General features: G+C 37.9%; 1 protein-coding gene across 1 annotated transcript in view; it reads left to right on the plus strand.

Annotated features, from left to right (window-relative positions):
- Positions 1 to 15,587, plus strand: part of LOC584110 — a 156,611-nt gene that overhangs the window by 58,642 nt on the left and 82,382 nt on the right. The window contains exons 47-58 of the mRNA XM_030988112.1: positions 655 to 915; positions 1,489 to 1,767; positions 2,768 to 3,022; positions 4,082 to 4,372; positions 4,916 to 5,191; positions 6,446 to 6,727; positions 9,440 to 9,697; positions 10,256 to 10,546; positions 11,035 to 11,271; positions 12,292 to 12,564; positions 13,542 to 13,802; positions 14,470 to 14,739. Of these exons, the coding sequence (XP_030843972.1) occupies positions 655 to 915; positions 1,489 to 1,767; positions 2,768 to 3,022; positions 4,082 to 4,372; positions 4,916 to 5,191; positions 6,446 to 6,727; positions 9,440 to 9,697; positions 10,256 to 10,546; positions 11,035 to 11,271; positions 12,292 to 12,564; positions 13,542 to 13,802; positions 14,470 to 14,739 (3,234 nt within the window). The remainder of the gene's footprint in view (positions 1 to 654; positions 916 to 1,488; positions 1,768 to 2,767; positions 3,023 to 4,081; positions 4,373 to 4,915; positions 5,192 to 6,445; positions 6,728 to 9,439; positions 9,698 to 10,255; positions 10,547 to 11,034; positions 11,272 to 12,291; positions 12,565 to 13,541; positions 13,803 to 14,469; positions 14,740 to 15,587) is intronic.

The following is a 15,587-nucleotide window of genomic DNA, read 5'->3' on the forward strand; positions in this document are numbered from 1 at the left end:
GCAGAAGAATTTAGCACAGTGAGCATCAATAGCTGTCATCAGGCTTGATACAGTACATGCAGCCAAATAAAGGAATCAAATTTCATTACCGGTATCTATTAAAGTCTGTACCAGTTTGAAATGATAAAAATGTGAAATTTTCTTGAGTTTTTCCTGCTTATGTTTACATGCACAATATCTCTTTCCTTATATCCAAATTTGGTCTTTAACTCTCTTTTTAACACTTCAGTTGCTTTCTTATCCTCTCTGCACAATTGGTTGTTTGCCTCAGATGCAGTTTTGCTCAAAACAGTTGGCACCAATTGACAGAAAAATTGCATTAGGAAACACATCAGCTTTACAGGATTAATCATTTCTGGTCTTTACTTGCTCCATGACAATCCTTTTAACACAAATAAAGATTAATCTTGCAATGGAAACAGTTAAATATCTTGAAGGCTTTGATTCATGTACCATGTATATGTGCATGTATAATAATAATAATATTCAGTTCTTGTAGAGCGCATAATACATTATGAAATAACATCTCTATGCGCTTCCATTGGATTAGGAAATTAATACCATGTATCCCATAATAAAGTATACAGTATGGCACAGGAAGATATAATTGTTTTGCATTTAAAGAGTTATATCCCTGTCCTTGACTGTGTGTAGATGACGTGCCTGATGACGAGATCGTTGTTCAAGAGACCACGACAGACAGCATCACCATCTTCTACGCCACCAGTAACAGGCGCGGATTCGTTGAAGCCATCTACCTTGCAGGAACACCAGCTCAAGTAGGATCCAATTCTTTCGTCACCGGAGCTGTAGTCAAGAAGACATTCGATGGCTTGGTACCCGGAACGCTTTACACGATACGGATCACGGAATTAACTAACACCATTATGCAAAGGACTGTCAATGTCCGCACAAGTGAGTAGCTTCTCTTTAGACCTACTGGTATGGAATATGAAGCTTTGATATAATGCGGAATTATAGTGGGATTTTAAATGGATCAATAAAGTTTACAGAAAGTGAGATGCCTCTGTGCATTTGCAAAAATTTACACTTCTCATATCTTTTGCATAACTAAAATCTTTTTAAGGAATGATAATGTTGGTATATATTAAACTGAGTTGCCTCTCTACAACTGCAGAGAGCATCAAATACATTTTGATATCACACAGATTCATGACATTTACAATACTGAGTTTTCTCTGTGCATTGATTTGGTAAAACAAATATAATGAATGCTAATGCTTGAAAAAGGGGGGAAGAATGCTGGTTATATAAAAAAAATGTTTTCCTTGAAAGTGGTTTCTCATTGAAACATGTTCTAAAGGAACCTGTCTACAAAAAACACTTTTTGTGTTTCCCTTGGGTGGCCGCCATAGACAGGTTTAACTGTACAACGATAGTGACACCTGTCACTTTAGTAAGACACATGTTGAATAGGTGAATGAGGGGGTCTAATAATCAAGTGCTAATATGTTCTCATCCCTTTAGGACCCATCGCTCCGTCTTCTATTTTCGGAAGCCCCACATCCACCGTGATTCCAGTCGCTTGGCTCGCCTCTCCTGGACCTATCAGCTTTTACGAAGTAACGTATTCTCCTCCCGATGGTACCACTCCGGCCGTTTCTAGAGTAGACGCTAGGGGAACTCTGTCTCTGGACATTGTTACTCTTCTACCCCAGAAGGTGTACACTGTGTTTGTTAGAGCTGTGGCAGGAGTGGATAACATGCCGAGCATCAGTGAAGCCGTAAACGGAACGTTCGAAACATGTAAGCCGATAGGACCTATTGACACATGCTTTAAACCCTTGTGAGGGTGTTAAATTCCATAAAAATTCACATGCTCTAATAATAATTATAATAATATTGGAGACTTATGTAGCGCTCATGCCTAGCACATTGCCAATCCTGGCGCTCCATTATTATTACTCCGGCTTTCCGACGGTTGCCTTTACAGCGCTTGAGCATTTTAAGAAATTAATTCCTGCCGGGCACCCATTTACCTCACCTGGGTGGAGTTTGGTAAACTTAGATGAATGTCTTGCCAAATGACTTTAGTACTGCAACAGGGATTTGAACCTTGTACCTTGGGACTTATCCACCGGACTGCAACACCTCTACACTTTGTTTACTAGACAGCAACATGCTCTACCAAAACTCTGGAATAATTTTTTTTTTTTCTTCCAGAAGTTCACTTTTATTATGGAGCTTTTTTTTTCTCACAGTATATCTTAAAAGTAAAAAGGACAATGTGACAAAGAATTTAAATTGGTACATGAATCGAACAAGTTATTTTATGGTAAATATTTGTAAAGCTAGTTGCACAATAGGAACTAAAACTGACTGCCCTGAATTTGCAAAATACCATTCAATAGATTAGAATTAACTTCCTATTAAATGTCAAACCAAAACGTTGTATTTCATGGTCATGCAATCTTGTCCAACAATATATTAGTGGAAGGATTTGAAAGCGTCCTTCTTTTGTGACTATAGTTTAACGTTTGAATGTATAGCCAAGCTCTTGAATAGTAATCAGCCTTTGCCTCTTCATTAATTCATATATTTCAGTTCGTGATGTAGGTCATGAAATAAAGTGAATATTTAGGAACTCGCGAACATGACTCTTTTTAGTCCTGGATATCTGAATTTACCTTTCTACGTCTTGCAGTGTTCGGTGAAAAATGGAGATGCACTTGTACATGTGAATATTGCTTTATAATAATACTACTCTCTTCATTTAAATTCAAATTCAACTTCTCCTTCACCTCAGTGCCAGCGCAGCCAGGAGAGATCATCTTGCGCAGGATCACAACCGACACCATCACCTATACATTGAGTGAAGTGCCCAGTGTCCTCCAGTATATTGTTCAGCTGAACATAGGCACAGATTTACAGTCCGCAAATCCCCACGTACTTCCAAATGTCGAAGGAGAGTTTGACGAACTCACGCCGGGTCAGTTATACACGCTTGTTTTAACTGTGCCTGGTACACAAGGAGATTTGGCCACCATTCAAGTCAGAACAGGTATATTTTCTTTTTATGATTTACAGTTGGTTATATTTGGGGTGATGATGGTTTAGTTTACTTGACTGCTAAGAAAGCATTGTGTTAAAGCCCCACTGCACTACTTGCAGCTACTTGCTCCCTCTTTATAGAAAACAATGCCTAAGCGGTGCCTGTTGGTTCCCCATGATCCTCTTTTTCTTATGCTAATTGAGGGCTGAGTTGATGAGACAACCACCTGTCAGTGACCACGCTGGGTGATCTAATCCCTCTTGGCCAAACTAGTACAGACGGGATTAAGTATTAAAGCAATCAGGGGACCAGCTATTTTAAGTCCCTTATGCAGGACTGGGTAATGAAGATTAGATTCTAATCCCTTACCAAATGACACCAGCGTATCACTTGGTTTTGAGTTTCAAGACCACTGCTCTAGATCAACCAGGATAACAACCAATGCCATTTTATGTATTAGTCAAGTTATTGTTTCATTTCATTCAACATTAAGTACATTTAATGTACTGTGCATGTCTATGTTCATTCAAACAGAGGAAACAGGAGAGAGCAAATACATGAAAAACCTAAACAAAAGTAATAGTAAGGTCTAATTATAAAGTATTATAATGCTCTAATATCATTAATATTTCCCATCTGAAGGCATTTAATGAACAACAATATTTGATATGCAAATGTAAATTATTCAAACTTTGGGTCCCTTATAAAAGATACATATAAGATAGAATTACATTGTTGTTAGTAGTTGTAGTAGTAGTAACAGTAGTAATAGTAGTAGTAGTAGTAAAAGAAGTAGTCGTAGTGGCAGTAGTGGTAGAAGTAGTAAAAGAAGTTGTAGTAGTAATAGTAGAGGTAGAAGTAGTGGCAGTAGTAGTAGTAGGAGTATTAGTTGCAGTAGTACTGATATCATTTATTATTCATAAGTATTTATACATTATTATTATTGATATTATAGTTATCATTAATACATCAGCATCATCACCATTACGACCACCATCATTTTTATTATAATATTATAATCATAATAATAGGAATGTTACAAATAATATAATTATTATTGCTTTTCAGACCCAAACCCTCCAGGAAGCGTGTCAGTAGAACTTACATCGGTGCCCTATTCTTCCTTGCTCGCGGAGTGGGAAGCACCTCCTGCTGGTTCCCTCAGCGGATACGAGGTTAGTGTCCGCCCGGCTGATCAGGTCTTGACCACCATGTCAGAGGTCGTTGATAGTTCTACTACAGAGCTACTGCTTGATAACCTTCTCCCAGAGGTGAATTACACTGTGGAGGTGCGAACCATCTCAGCTGGAGAGGGATTTTCATCTACGAGTGACCCGACTGAAGCACTGGGCAGAACTGGTAAGCTCATTTTAAATCTTTGCCTACGGGAACTGGGCGGTCACTCTTCAAAAGGCATTTGAAGAGTCATGCTCTTCAGGGAACATTTTTTATCTGATGTTCTTCCACACTTGCATAATACAATGATAACGCTCACAAATTATTTTCACCCCTTCCCAGAACTCAACCTTCTCTTTATAGCTCATATGTTGAGTTAAGTAAAGTGACATGGAACCCCTAAAATAGAGAGAAAAACGTCTTTTGGCGATTGTTACACTTTAAGGGCTGCTATACAGATTTCCAATACATATACCATCATAATAACTGCCATTACAGTCCCATATAACGTGAAAGAACTATAGAAGGGAAACATGAAAGAAGTGAACAAGGAATCACTAGATTTCACAACATCAAGCAAGACTGGTCTCTGTTATTGAGAGATTAATTAGAATAAGATCTTATGATCAAAGCCCATTGATGTGCGAAGCCACCAACTCTGGCCTGGGACGGCACTTCATGAATGAATGAATGATATTTAAACATTTTTTTTCTTTCTTCCCTCAGCTCCATTCCCAGAAGCTATCTTGCTCGTGACTGGCTATGACAGCACTACCATCTCCGTCACCTGGCGCAAGAAAGAAGGTGTCGACTACCTGGCGCAGTTCATTGAAGTAGGCCAGGAAATTGGAGAGGACTTCCAAGGCCTGGTCCAGTCGTCATCATCGACCACCACCATCCTGTCGTTCAGGTACACAGACCTGGTTCCAGGAAGAAATTATGAGCTCATCGTCAGAAGCAACGATCAAAGCGAAGACACAATCCGTGTTAGTCAGAGAACTTGTAAGTCATACTAGAGTCAGAGGGATGATTTTCTCCCTCTGAAAATTTCTTCCGGAATGATATCGTCTGTTGAAGCTAGATGTGTGTAAAACAATATGATACCCCTCTAGCTCCAAACTAACAATGAGTGATTTCAAGTTGGGTGTTAGTGTTAGTGTTAGTGTTTAGAGCAGTCAAGAGCTCTTAAATCGAGCTAATAATTTAGCGTCGTTGGTGCGTAGACTGTTGTGCGGTACAACACTAACACCAAACTGGAAATCAACATTTGCTAAATCCCTAGGGGCTAGTGTTAATGAATAGGACATTTGTACGTAAAATAATCACACCAGCCATAAAGGTCGATTCAGCAGACGACAACTTTGTAAAAAGTCTTAACACTAGCTGATTTCCATTTCGGTGTAGCTGGTGTTAGTGTTTATTAAACACTAATACCAGCTCTAAACACCCAACTTGAAATCACTCAATGTCATTGTATAAAGTAGACATATAAGAGGTAACACGATAAATCTCATCTGTTATAAGTCGTTCTAGAACTTAAACTTCTCCCTCTCTGAAATTATCTTCTGTAATAATATCATGTGTTAGAGATCTTGTAGGTAAAGATATATCAAAGAGTGTACTCCTTTTTTTAATGAAAGTTTCTTTGTTAAAGATACATGTAATATTTCTTCTGTAGAGATGTTGTAAGAATGAAATTGAAAACACAAGAAATGCTTCATACCCTTCAATTTTGCAATGTGTCCACCGAAGCAAAGTCTCTGTTTCACAGCTATAGCCTTCAAGGAACAGCAGAGTTGTAACTTATCAATCTCTAATTTGCTCGTGCTCTAGGTAGCCATTTGTTATCTAGCATTCTCCACCAACACCACATTTCAAATGTGTCTAAATTTACAAATATATATTATTTTGAAATAAGTTTCTTTATTTACTTCTTGAATCTTTGAAATGTGATAATGATTTTCGTCTTGTTTTGTGCTTTGTTTTTATTCTGTATTTATTTTGTTTATTACTATCTTTGTAAGAGAAATCACTGTGTTTTATTACAAGCCACTGGCGTTTCAATGCGATTTCCCTTGCTCAATTTTATTATATATTATATCTTTTGTATTTTTATGAAATTAGATAATAAATTAAAATAAATTGAAAAATGTCCAGGATTTATTTCTGTACAGCACCACTGGAAAGCCTTATGGAGGTACCATCCAATAGTACAGCTTGCTATTATTAATGTGATGTCTTTTATTTTTATCCTAGTGCCGTCTCCACCTATGAACGCTGCTGCAGCACCACTCAGCGCAGAGAGCATCAGGGTCACATGGACCGCCGCCACAAATGATTTTGAGTTTTACGAAGTCACCTTCTACCCCTCAGCTGACTCGACAGATTCGACTGCCATGACCATACCAAGGGATCAATTCAGCGTTGATATAGATAGCTTGTTAGCCGATACAGAGTATGTCTTTGATATTAGGAGTGTGAGCGGCAGTGGGGATTCGTTGCAGAAGAGTGCTGCCATCACAGCAAGTGCAACAACAGGTAGGAGAAGAGAATTCACTGTTGTTAAAGGCATCGTTTAACAATGTTAAATCTGAGATGCACGGCCCTACGTGTTATCAGTGTCTGTGATATGGTGTAATATTGAACCCCTAAAAAAATTGCGCTTCAAAATGATCAAGAAGTGCCTCAAAAAAGTAAAAATCTTTGAGTGACCGGTTTTACCATACTCGTTTTCCCCAATAAACTGTAGTGTTATGGAAACCGTTTGGCAAACGGTTTTCAAAATTTGTAATTCCTATCATAAATATCTTGATAATCAGACAGGCGATCGACTTGTAAAAGTCATGGAGTTCCTGACTGACATAAAGGTTTATAATTATCATTACAGCATATTAAAGCTAAATCCAGGATTTTGTTTCAGAATCTGCGACAAAGTTACCGGATCCCTTTAATCCGTTAACAACTAAATTCTCATGTACCCCTGGTACTACTATTCTATAAAACTATTATCCCTTAGCAGGGGCTGGTTGCCCAAATGCGTTATTTCAACTCTCCTCTGTTCCTTGTTTGTGCCGCTGTCAGATTTAGTTCCCTCAACAACAACAAAATTCAAAAAATTCCCCAAAGTCCTCGGCCTTCCTCTTTCTCGGATTTCTTAATTTTGTCATACCAAAGATTTAGCACATTTGGGATTACCTTACTTGCCCCGGGCATGGGCTGATAGGTTCTTTAATCCAGGGGGGTGTTTCACAAAGATCCTAAGGTGAACTTATCTCTAAGTTGGACTTAAAAATTATGGAAAGCCATTAGCATCTTTGAAAATATTTTGTAAAAGTTATTTTGAAAGGCATTAATTGTTTATTCAAATCATTCATATTGTCTATCATCAAGGAGATTTCATGTTCTGGATGTGGAATTCATAAAAAATCTAAATTACTTGAATTTCTGCTTTTGAATATATTTCATTTTAAGACTCCAATGGCTGTCCATAATTTTTAAGTCCAACTTAGAGTTAAGTTCTACTTAGGATCTTTGTGAAACACCCCCCTGGTGATTCACCAAGTACAGGAAAATGTATCACCAGTAAAATCTCATGAGCCAAATGATTCGTTAATTGTTTGATTTGCATTATTCATCTTGATTCAAACTGTCTACCAAGTTGATGTGTATCGAACTTGTATTATTAACCAATTGCCTACAAGAACCGGATGGATCCTGTATAAAAACCTCCAGTAATAAAGGAGTCAATAGTCAATTTTGACTGAATTGCCTTAAATCTAACCCCCCCCCCCAAAAAAAAAAAAAAAAAAATTCAGTAGTCAGGTCGTTAAGTAATAAGTTTGTTTTGAATATCAAACAAGAGGATGCTTAGCTAAATTGTCATTTCATTTCTCTCACCCCCCCCCCCCCTATTGATATATCTTCTGTATTTAATTTTTTAATTTTTTCAGAAAAATTGTCATGCTGCAAAAAAAGATGACCTTCTATTTTTATAAGATCGACATCCTGTGCAAATTACAATTTTCTGTTGATTTATCCATAACCTTTGTAATTCTGTCTAATTTTGATCGTTCTACCCATCTCCTTTGTTGTTTATGTCAATGTTAATTGTTATATCCCTGGTTTGTATGTTGTTGTTTTTGTCTCGCCTGCGTAGCAAAAAGCAAGACATAGGCGCCGCTTTTCCGATGACGGCGATGGCGGCGGCGTCAACATCAAAAACTTAACCTAAGGTTAAGTTTTTGAATTTTTGATATTATTTTGAAAGTATAAGTTCTTAGTCAATGAAACTTGAACTGTAGGGTTATCAAGTATTCCCAATCATGTGAGTAGTATTTCAGGTCACAAAGTTAAGGTCAAAGGTCATTTTAGGTCAACAAACTTAGACTGTGTTTCGGCATCAACAATTTTTAGCATATTTTCAAAATTGTTTGTTCAAATTCCATGAAACTTGTATCCAAGGGTTATCAAGTATCACAAATCATATGACACAAATTCCAGGTCACAAGGTCACAGGTCAGTAGACTTGGATTATGTTTTCACAACGTAATATGAGAATTAATAATTTTTGTTATTAATTTGTTCATATTTCATTCAAGTTATCAATTGTGGTACAATTAATAGTAAATAATTCTTCTGATGATTCTTAGTCAATATTCACTTCAAAATGTGATTATGTTCAGAGGATTTCATTTTTTGGGGCCTGCTAATGGGCCACCCTGCCTATAAATAATGTTCCAACCTCAATTTTTCATCATATCAAATTGCGTAATGCAGGCGTGAGCGTTTCCCTTGTTTTTTTGTTTTTTTTCTATTTTGTATTTTGTATTTTGTATGTATTATTATTCTGCTTGGGTCTAATTTCATCCTATGTATTAACTCTACATTCTCAATTTGTCTTTCTCTCCTGTAATTTGCCTTCCTCTTCCTCTCTCTCTCTCTCTCTATGATCTCTATCTCCCTCTCTTGTTTCTTTCTGACCCAGCTGTTTATGTATTCTCTCCCTCTTGTTGTTGTACATGCAACAGTATACAATGCAATGTATACTATTGGGTTCAAATTCACAAGATCTTTAAATAGATCTTTAATCTGATCCCCACTCAATTTATGTTACTTGTCCTGTCAACTACTAATTTACTATGTCCATCTTTTTATATTTGTTATACATGTATGCGTTTATTCGCAATTCTATGTATCTGTTTTTATATTGAGTGAATAAATGATTTTAATTTTAATTTTAATTTCATACAGAACCAATCATCATGAGACTCTTCTCTGCCGTGGAGAATGTTTTGCTAATCGATTTCACCCCCATCGTTGGTATCTTTGATGATTACCGCTATGGATACCGTGCCCTTCCCTCTGGTACGATCACCTACGAGCCGCTTGACTCGGGAACGTCTCAGTTCGGCATCCAGGGATTGAGGTCAGGTGCTCTGTATGAGATAACGCTGGACACACGAATAGGATCGATCTACACCGAAGTTGATCGGATCCAGGCTAGAACAAGTAAGCTTTGATTAGACCACATGTCAATCTACTGTTTTATGTTGAATCTGTTTCCATTTGTGTAATATCCTCAAGTTAGAATAGAGTCTGGATATAAGACTAGCGATAACACACAACGTGCAGAGAAATGGGTGTGTTCTATGTACTTTGGTGGTGGTGGTGGTTATTTTACCTGACTGCTAAGAAAGCATAAATGCTTGTAAGTGAGCAACCAGACGGCCGACGGCTTTAGGTCCTCTCCGAGGGACCTGGTAATGAAGATTAATGCCTTACCAAAGGGCACTAGCGCATCGCGTTGGTTTCGAACCCGGGTCACCGGATTACGAGACCACTGCTCTACCGACTGAGCTATCGCGCCTCCCTATGTAATATGGTTGATTAAAGAGGCACAAGTAAAGTCTTATAAAAAGTATATTCTTGGACTCGACCTGAGTTATTCAGTCCGTGATTATTAGTGGTATGAATGATCATTGAGCTGGATTAACTAGTGATTGAAATGAATGTCTGATCCATCTCCAGTATTAGTACATGAGTTGTATATTTCTTTTTTTTACTCAGGACCCTCTGCCCCTCGTCTGATTAGTCCAGTGACGGACTTCGATGAAAATTCATTCACCTTAGAATGGCTAGCCCCCTCTACAGCTGAAGTTGATTTTGACGGGTTCCGCGTGATCTATACCCCTGCCGATGGAGCGCTTGAGTCTCCACTGTTACTTGATAAGACTCGGACATCACTGTTCCTGACGCGTCTTGAACCAGGGACTGAATATATGGTTACATTGGTGTCTGTGTCTGGACAAGGAAGCACCCAACAAGTCAGCTTTGAAGAAGATGTTTCAGTTACAACAGGTACACTTTTTTATTTATACATCTTACATGTGAGTAAAATTGTTAAAGTCCCACTGTACTACATATAGCTACTTGCTCCCTCTATATAGCAAACAATGCCTAATCTGTGTCTGTTGGTCCCCCATGATCCCCTTTTTCTTATGTTAATTGAGAGCTGATTTGATGAGATAACTGCCTCTCAGTGACCTTGCAGGGTGGTCTAACCCCCCCCCCCCTGGCCAAACTAGTGCAGACGGGCTTTAAATTCACTGATTTTTGTCAAGTGGTATTTATTTTAAAAACAACCATGCGTTGCAACATAGCTTTGAACTGTGCATATTTACTATCAAAATGATGGAGCGCTGTATAAACAGCAGCTAGGCTAAAGCCGGGGTCATAATAAATGTGCCTCGAATAGAATTATCTAGATAGACGGCGCTAAAGAAATGCCTATTATTATTATGATTAATAATTTTAAATTATCTTTACGTTTTGTATCTCTTTCGTAGCCGATGGTGTGCCTGGTGGTGTAAATATCAAGGAGCTGACTGAGACGTCCATTCGTATCACATGGAACAGTGCTCTCGGTGCAACCTACATCCCCACCATCACACCAGATGAAGGGACAACCAGGATCTTGGATACCGAGGCCGCCATCTTTGAAGAACTCACCCCTGGCCAGCTCTACACTCTGATAATGACACAGATTGGTGGTTCCTCAGGTCCCCCCACTCAACAGTATACATGTGAGTGCTTTACTGTCAGATTGTTTCTTAAATAATTAAAGGGAAATCAAAATCTAAAGGCATTGTTTAACAATGTTAAATGTGAGATGCACGGCACTACCTGTTATCAGTGTCTGTGATATTGTGTAATATTGAATCACTAAAAAAATTGCGCTTTAAAATGATCAAGAAGCGCCTCAAAAAAGTAAAAATCCTTGAGTGACCGGTTTTACCATACTCGTTTTCCCCATTAGACTGTAGTGTTATGAAAACTGTTAAGAAAACGCAAAATTTGATTTCTATTTCCAATCATAAATATCTTGGTAATCAGACAGGCGATCGGCTTGTAAAAGTCATGGGGTTCCTGACTGACCTAAAGGATTATTATTATCATTACAGCATGAGCTAAATTCAGGATTTCTGTTTCAAAATCTGAGAGAAAGTTACCCAATCCCTTTAACCCTTTCACAACAATTGTTCCACATTTGTTGGTTTGGTTCAAGAACTTAAGATTCAAAGCCTAACAAAATTCGCATTAGTAGAAAGGGCAAACATTTCTGCTTATATTGCATTTATTTGCATTTCATGACTATCTTGCGGTTGATGTCAGGAATTTTTATAAAGGAAAATAAACTTTAAATCCTTGAATTGGCAACACATTGAGAAATTAAAATTATTGTTTTTCGACCCAAATTGGCAATGTTTCAACATTCCCGCCCATGTATATTGTTTTTAGAGACATTCCATTCAATTTTAACAATGTAGCAATAAAAGAAAAATATTATTGTTGCCAATTTGAAGGACAAAATGTGATCAATCAAGCTTTATGAATAAATTCTGTTCTGAAAGGGTTAATAAGTAAAAACTCTTAAAGAAAGACCTGTGAATGTTTGAACAAAATCAGACAATAAATAATTCTAAACGAACTGTTACAGGAAAGTCTCAACGTTTGGAACAGCTAGCTCTGTTTGTCGACAGGAGTCAGTTTGGATTTGGTGTCAGTAAATGAATTGAGTGTGATATCTTTTTTTGTTTCCACAGTACCAAATGCCCCCATGGATGTAGCCATCTCCAGAACTACTGCCTTTGAACTGGACGTATCCTGGAGTCCTCCGGCGGAAGGGTTCTACAACTCCTTCAGTCTAACCTACTCGCGGGTTGGAACTAGTGAGGTCACTACCATACCTGTTCCTGCGAGTGATGCACCCTCTGTGACCTTGCCCGACCTTCTGCCAGAGACGTCCTATGCTGTATCGGTTGTCTCGGTCGTAGGAACTATCAACAGTCAGCCTGCTGAGACATCAGGAACCACAGGTAACTTCCTTTCATCGTTCATCCAGGGCCCCATTTCACAAAACTTGTCATCAGTGACAAATGACAGTTTTTGTTATAAGCTACTGAAATCCTTGCTTCTGATTGGTTATCTGCAGATTTGTCACTGATTTTTGTAATTTGTCATTGAAAAAAGGCTTTGTGAAACGGGTCCCAGATTTCGCTCAACCCTTTGTGTGTGTGTGCCATGCAAATGATCTCCTTGTGCAAAATTACTGCTGCTGGGGTAGTCATATGTAAAAAAAAAGCTAAACAGGTATTATTGGGTTTTAATGTAGGTGATTAAGATTGGAAATTTTTAATTTTATGAGGTTATTACGCACATAATAGTTCTCTGTGCCAAATGGTACTCATGGCAACTCTGTGACTGTACCAGTTTGTACTGGTGGCGCATCAAAGTTAATATGATCCACACTTTGAACTAGAGTTTACTAAGATTTCCACTGCTGAGAGGCAAAAGATCATTTTGAGGGGTCAGTGACACAAAGACGTAACTCCATGTTGGCCATTTTGAGAAAAAGTGGTTCATGTGTCATTGAGCACTTGGGCCTTGAGCAGTTCAGTCTATTTTTCACTAGCCATTGACTTCAATGGGGTGTTGGGTGGAGTTAAGTCTTTGTGTTTCCTGGAAAGCCCACATTTTTCTGAAAATTTTGATATCAAATACTTATTTTGGCAAAATATGGAGTTACGTCCTTGTCTCACTGAACCCTTGATTTCCCTGGATCAACTCAACAGGTGATTAACCACAAATGTGATTTCTCAGACATGTAAGCTTCTTTAAAAAAAAAAAAATCCATGGCATTAACGATATCTTTATTTCCAGCCATTGTATTCTCTAAAGAATCCTAAAAATGTTTAGAGCTGGAATTAACTTGAACATGCAGTCCCTTCTTCAAACCAAAACTGTTTTTATGATTATAACTACTATTACATTTTAACATGGTATCTTCTTGTAGGTCGAGCCCCAGAGGGAGTCCCGGTACTTGTAGAACGTACGACTACCACCATTTCCATCAGCTGGGGTGCATCAACGGATGCATTGGCTACCGGATACCAGCTGAGGATCAGACCGGAAGGAGGCACGTCCATCCTCTTCAACCTGGGGCAAGCAATCACCACCTACAACTTTATGAACTTGGAATCGGGAACAAACTATATCATCAGTCTGCAGATTTTTGGGCTGTCAGAAGCACCACAGGAATTGCCAGTTACGACATGTAAGTTAATCGTTGCCTTTGGGTTCTGGGGTTGCGAGGGTGGGGGGGGGGGGTACTCAGATTTGGTTTGGGTGGGGATGTGTGGTCTAAAGCCCCCCAAACCCATTTTTAAGGGCTATTTGGGGAGAAAAGGTACTTGCCATTGGATCTTTGGCTGAAAAAGCAAAAATAGTAACCAATGTCTAAGGCCAGGATGTCTAAAAGTGAGGTAGGACCACCCAATATTATTGTTATCATTCTCATTATTTTTTCAAGTTGTTGTTATTATCATTATGCCATCAGCATCATCATCATCATCATTGTCATCATCATCATTATCATCATAATCATCATTATCATCATCATCATCATTTGTCATCATCATCATCATTATCATCATCATCATCATCATCATTATCATCATCATCATCATCATTGTCATGATCATAATAATGATCATGATCATCATCATTATTTTCATTATTATTATCAACATCATTATCATCATCATCATCATCATGAACAACATTATTATTATGATCATCATGATCGTCATTGTCATCATCATCATCGTTATCATTATCATCATCAGTATCGTCATTGTCATCATCATAATCATCATTATTTTAATTATTATTATTATTATCATTATCAACATTATAATTTATCATTATTTTTATTTATACAGACCCTCAGACCCCAGGTGCCATTCAGATCCTTCGCACCACGCAGACCAGTATCACCTTTGCCTGGGGCAGCGCCGGAGGAAACTTTGATCGCTACTCTATCAATCTGTACCCTGATGGTTCCCAAACTGCCTTCCTGCAGGATGTTCCCAGAGGCTCCGACCTTACCGTCTCCAAGAACTATCTTGCCCCTGGAACGTTGTATAGGATAGAGATCTATGCTGTCACAGGAACTACACGCAGTGCTCTCCGAGAAACCACTGCTTCTACTGGTAAGCTTATATTGTTTTGTAATTTACTTAACCACTTGACTACTATTGGCTTAAAATGCGTTCATATCGCCTGTGCTACAGCATTACACAAAAAAGCCGGTATTTTTTTGGAAGAGCGCCATCTACTGTTCGAGACCTGTATAACATCATTGCAGTGCTAATTACACAGTAGGGCTAGGCCTTATGCACTGCTACGGTCGTAAAAGTGCGATGCACTAAGCACGTACATGTATGTGATGAGCAGTCAAGTGGTTAAACATGTTTCTATCCAACGTATGAGTATTTTTGGTCCTTTGTGTAATAAATTAAAGTGTTAGAGGCTTATATTGTAACTTCACTATGGTCCATTTGTACTTAAAGTATGTACATGTAGTATATATTTATTTACATATGATATGAAAAAAAATATTCTAGATGATGAATCGTAAGACAAGTATGTTTGTTTATTACTGGTATTCTATCTATAGTATACACTGTTCTGTTATTTGTAATTCATTTATTGATGTAACGGTGTATATTGGAAAAAAAATATTGATATATATGTCAATTAAGTTCAATGAATAAAATATATTATTAACCATATCAGACATCTGAGCAGGGCAATTTTTAAATGTTATTGCCCGCAAGGTTTGATGGATAAGCCAACAAAACTACAGCCGAAAAAAATATTACAGTAAACCAATGACAAATATTATTGCCCGATCTGAAAAGTCAATTGGATTTTGTGTGTAATTTGCTAGTCAATACGGTTATACAGTAAACCAATGAACAAATATTATTGCCCGATCTGAAAAGTCAATGGCAAAATTCGTGTTTAACTAGTGAGCAATAATATAGAGCCAGTTGTA

This window comes from Strongylocentrotus purpuratus, unplaced genomic scaffold, assembly GCF_000002235.5.
Source record: "Strongylocentrotus purpuratus isolate Spur 01 unplaced genomic scaffold, Spur_5.0 spur5_scaffold_17, whole genome shotgun sequence".
NCBI classification, from domain to species: domain Eukaryota; kingdom Metazoa; phylum Echinodermata; class Echinoidea; order Camarodonta; family Strongylocentrotidae; genus Strongylocentrotus; species Strongylocentrotus purpuratus.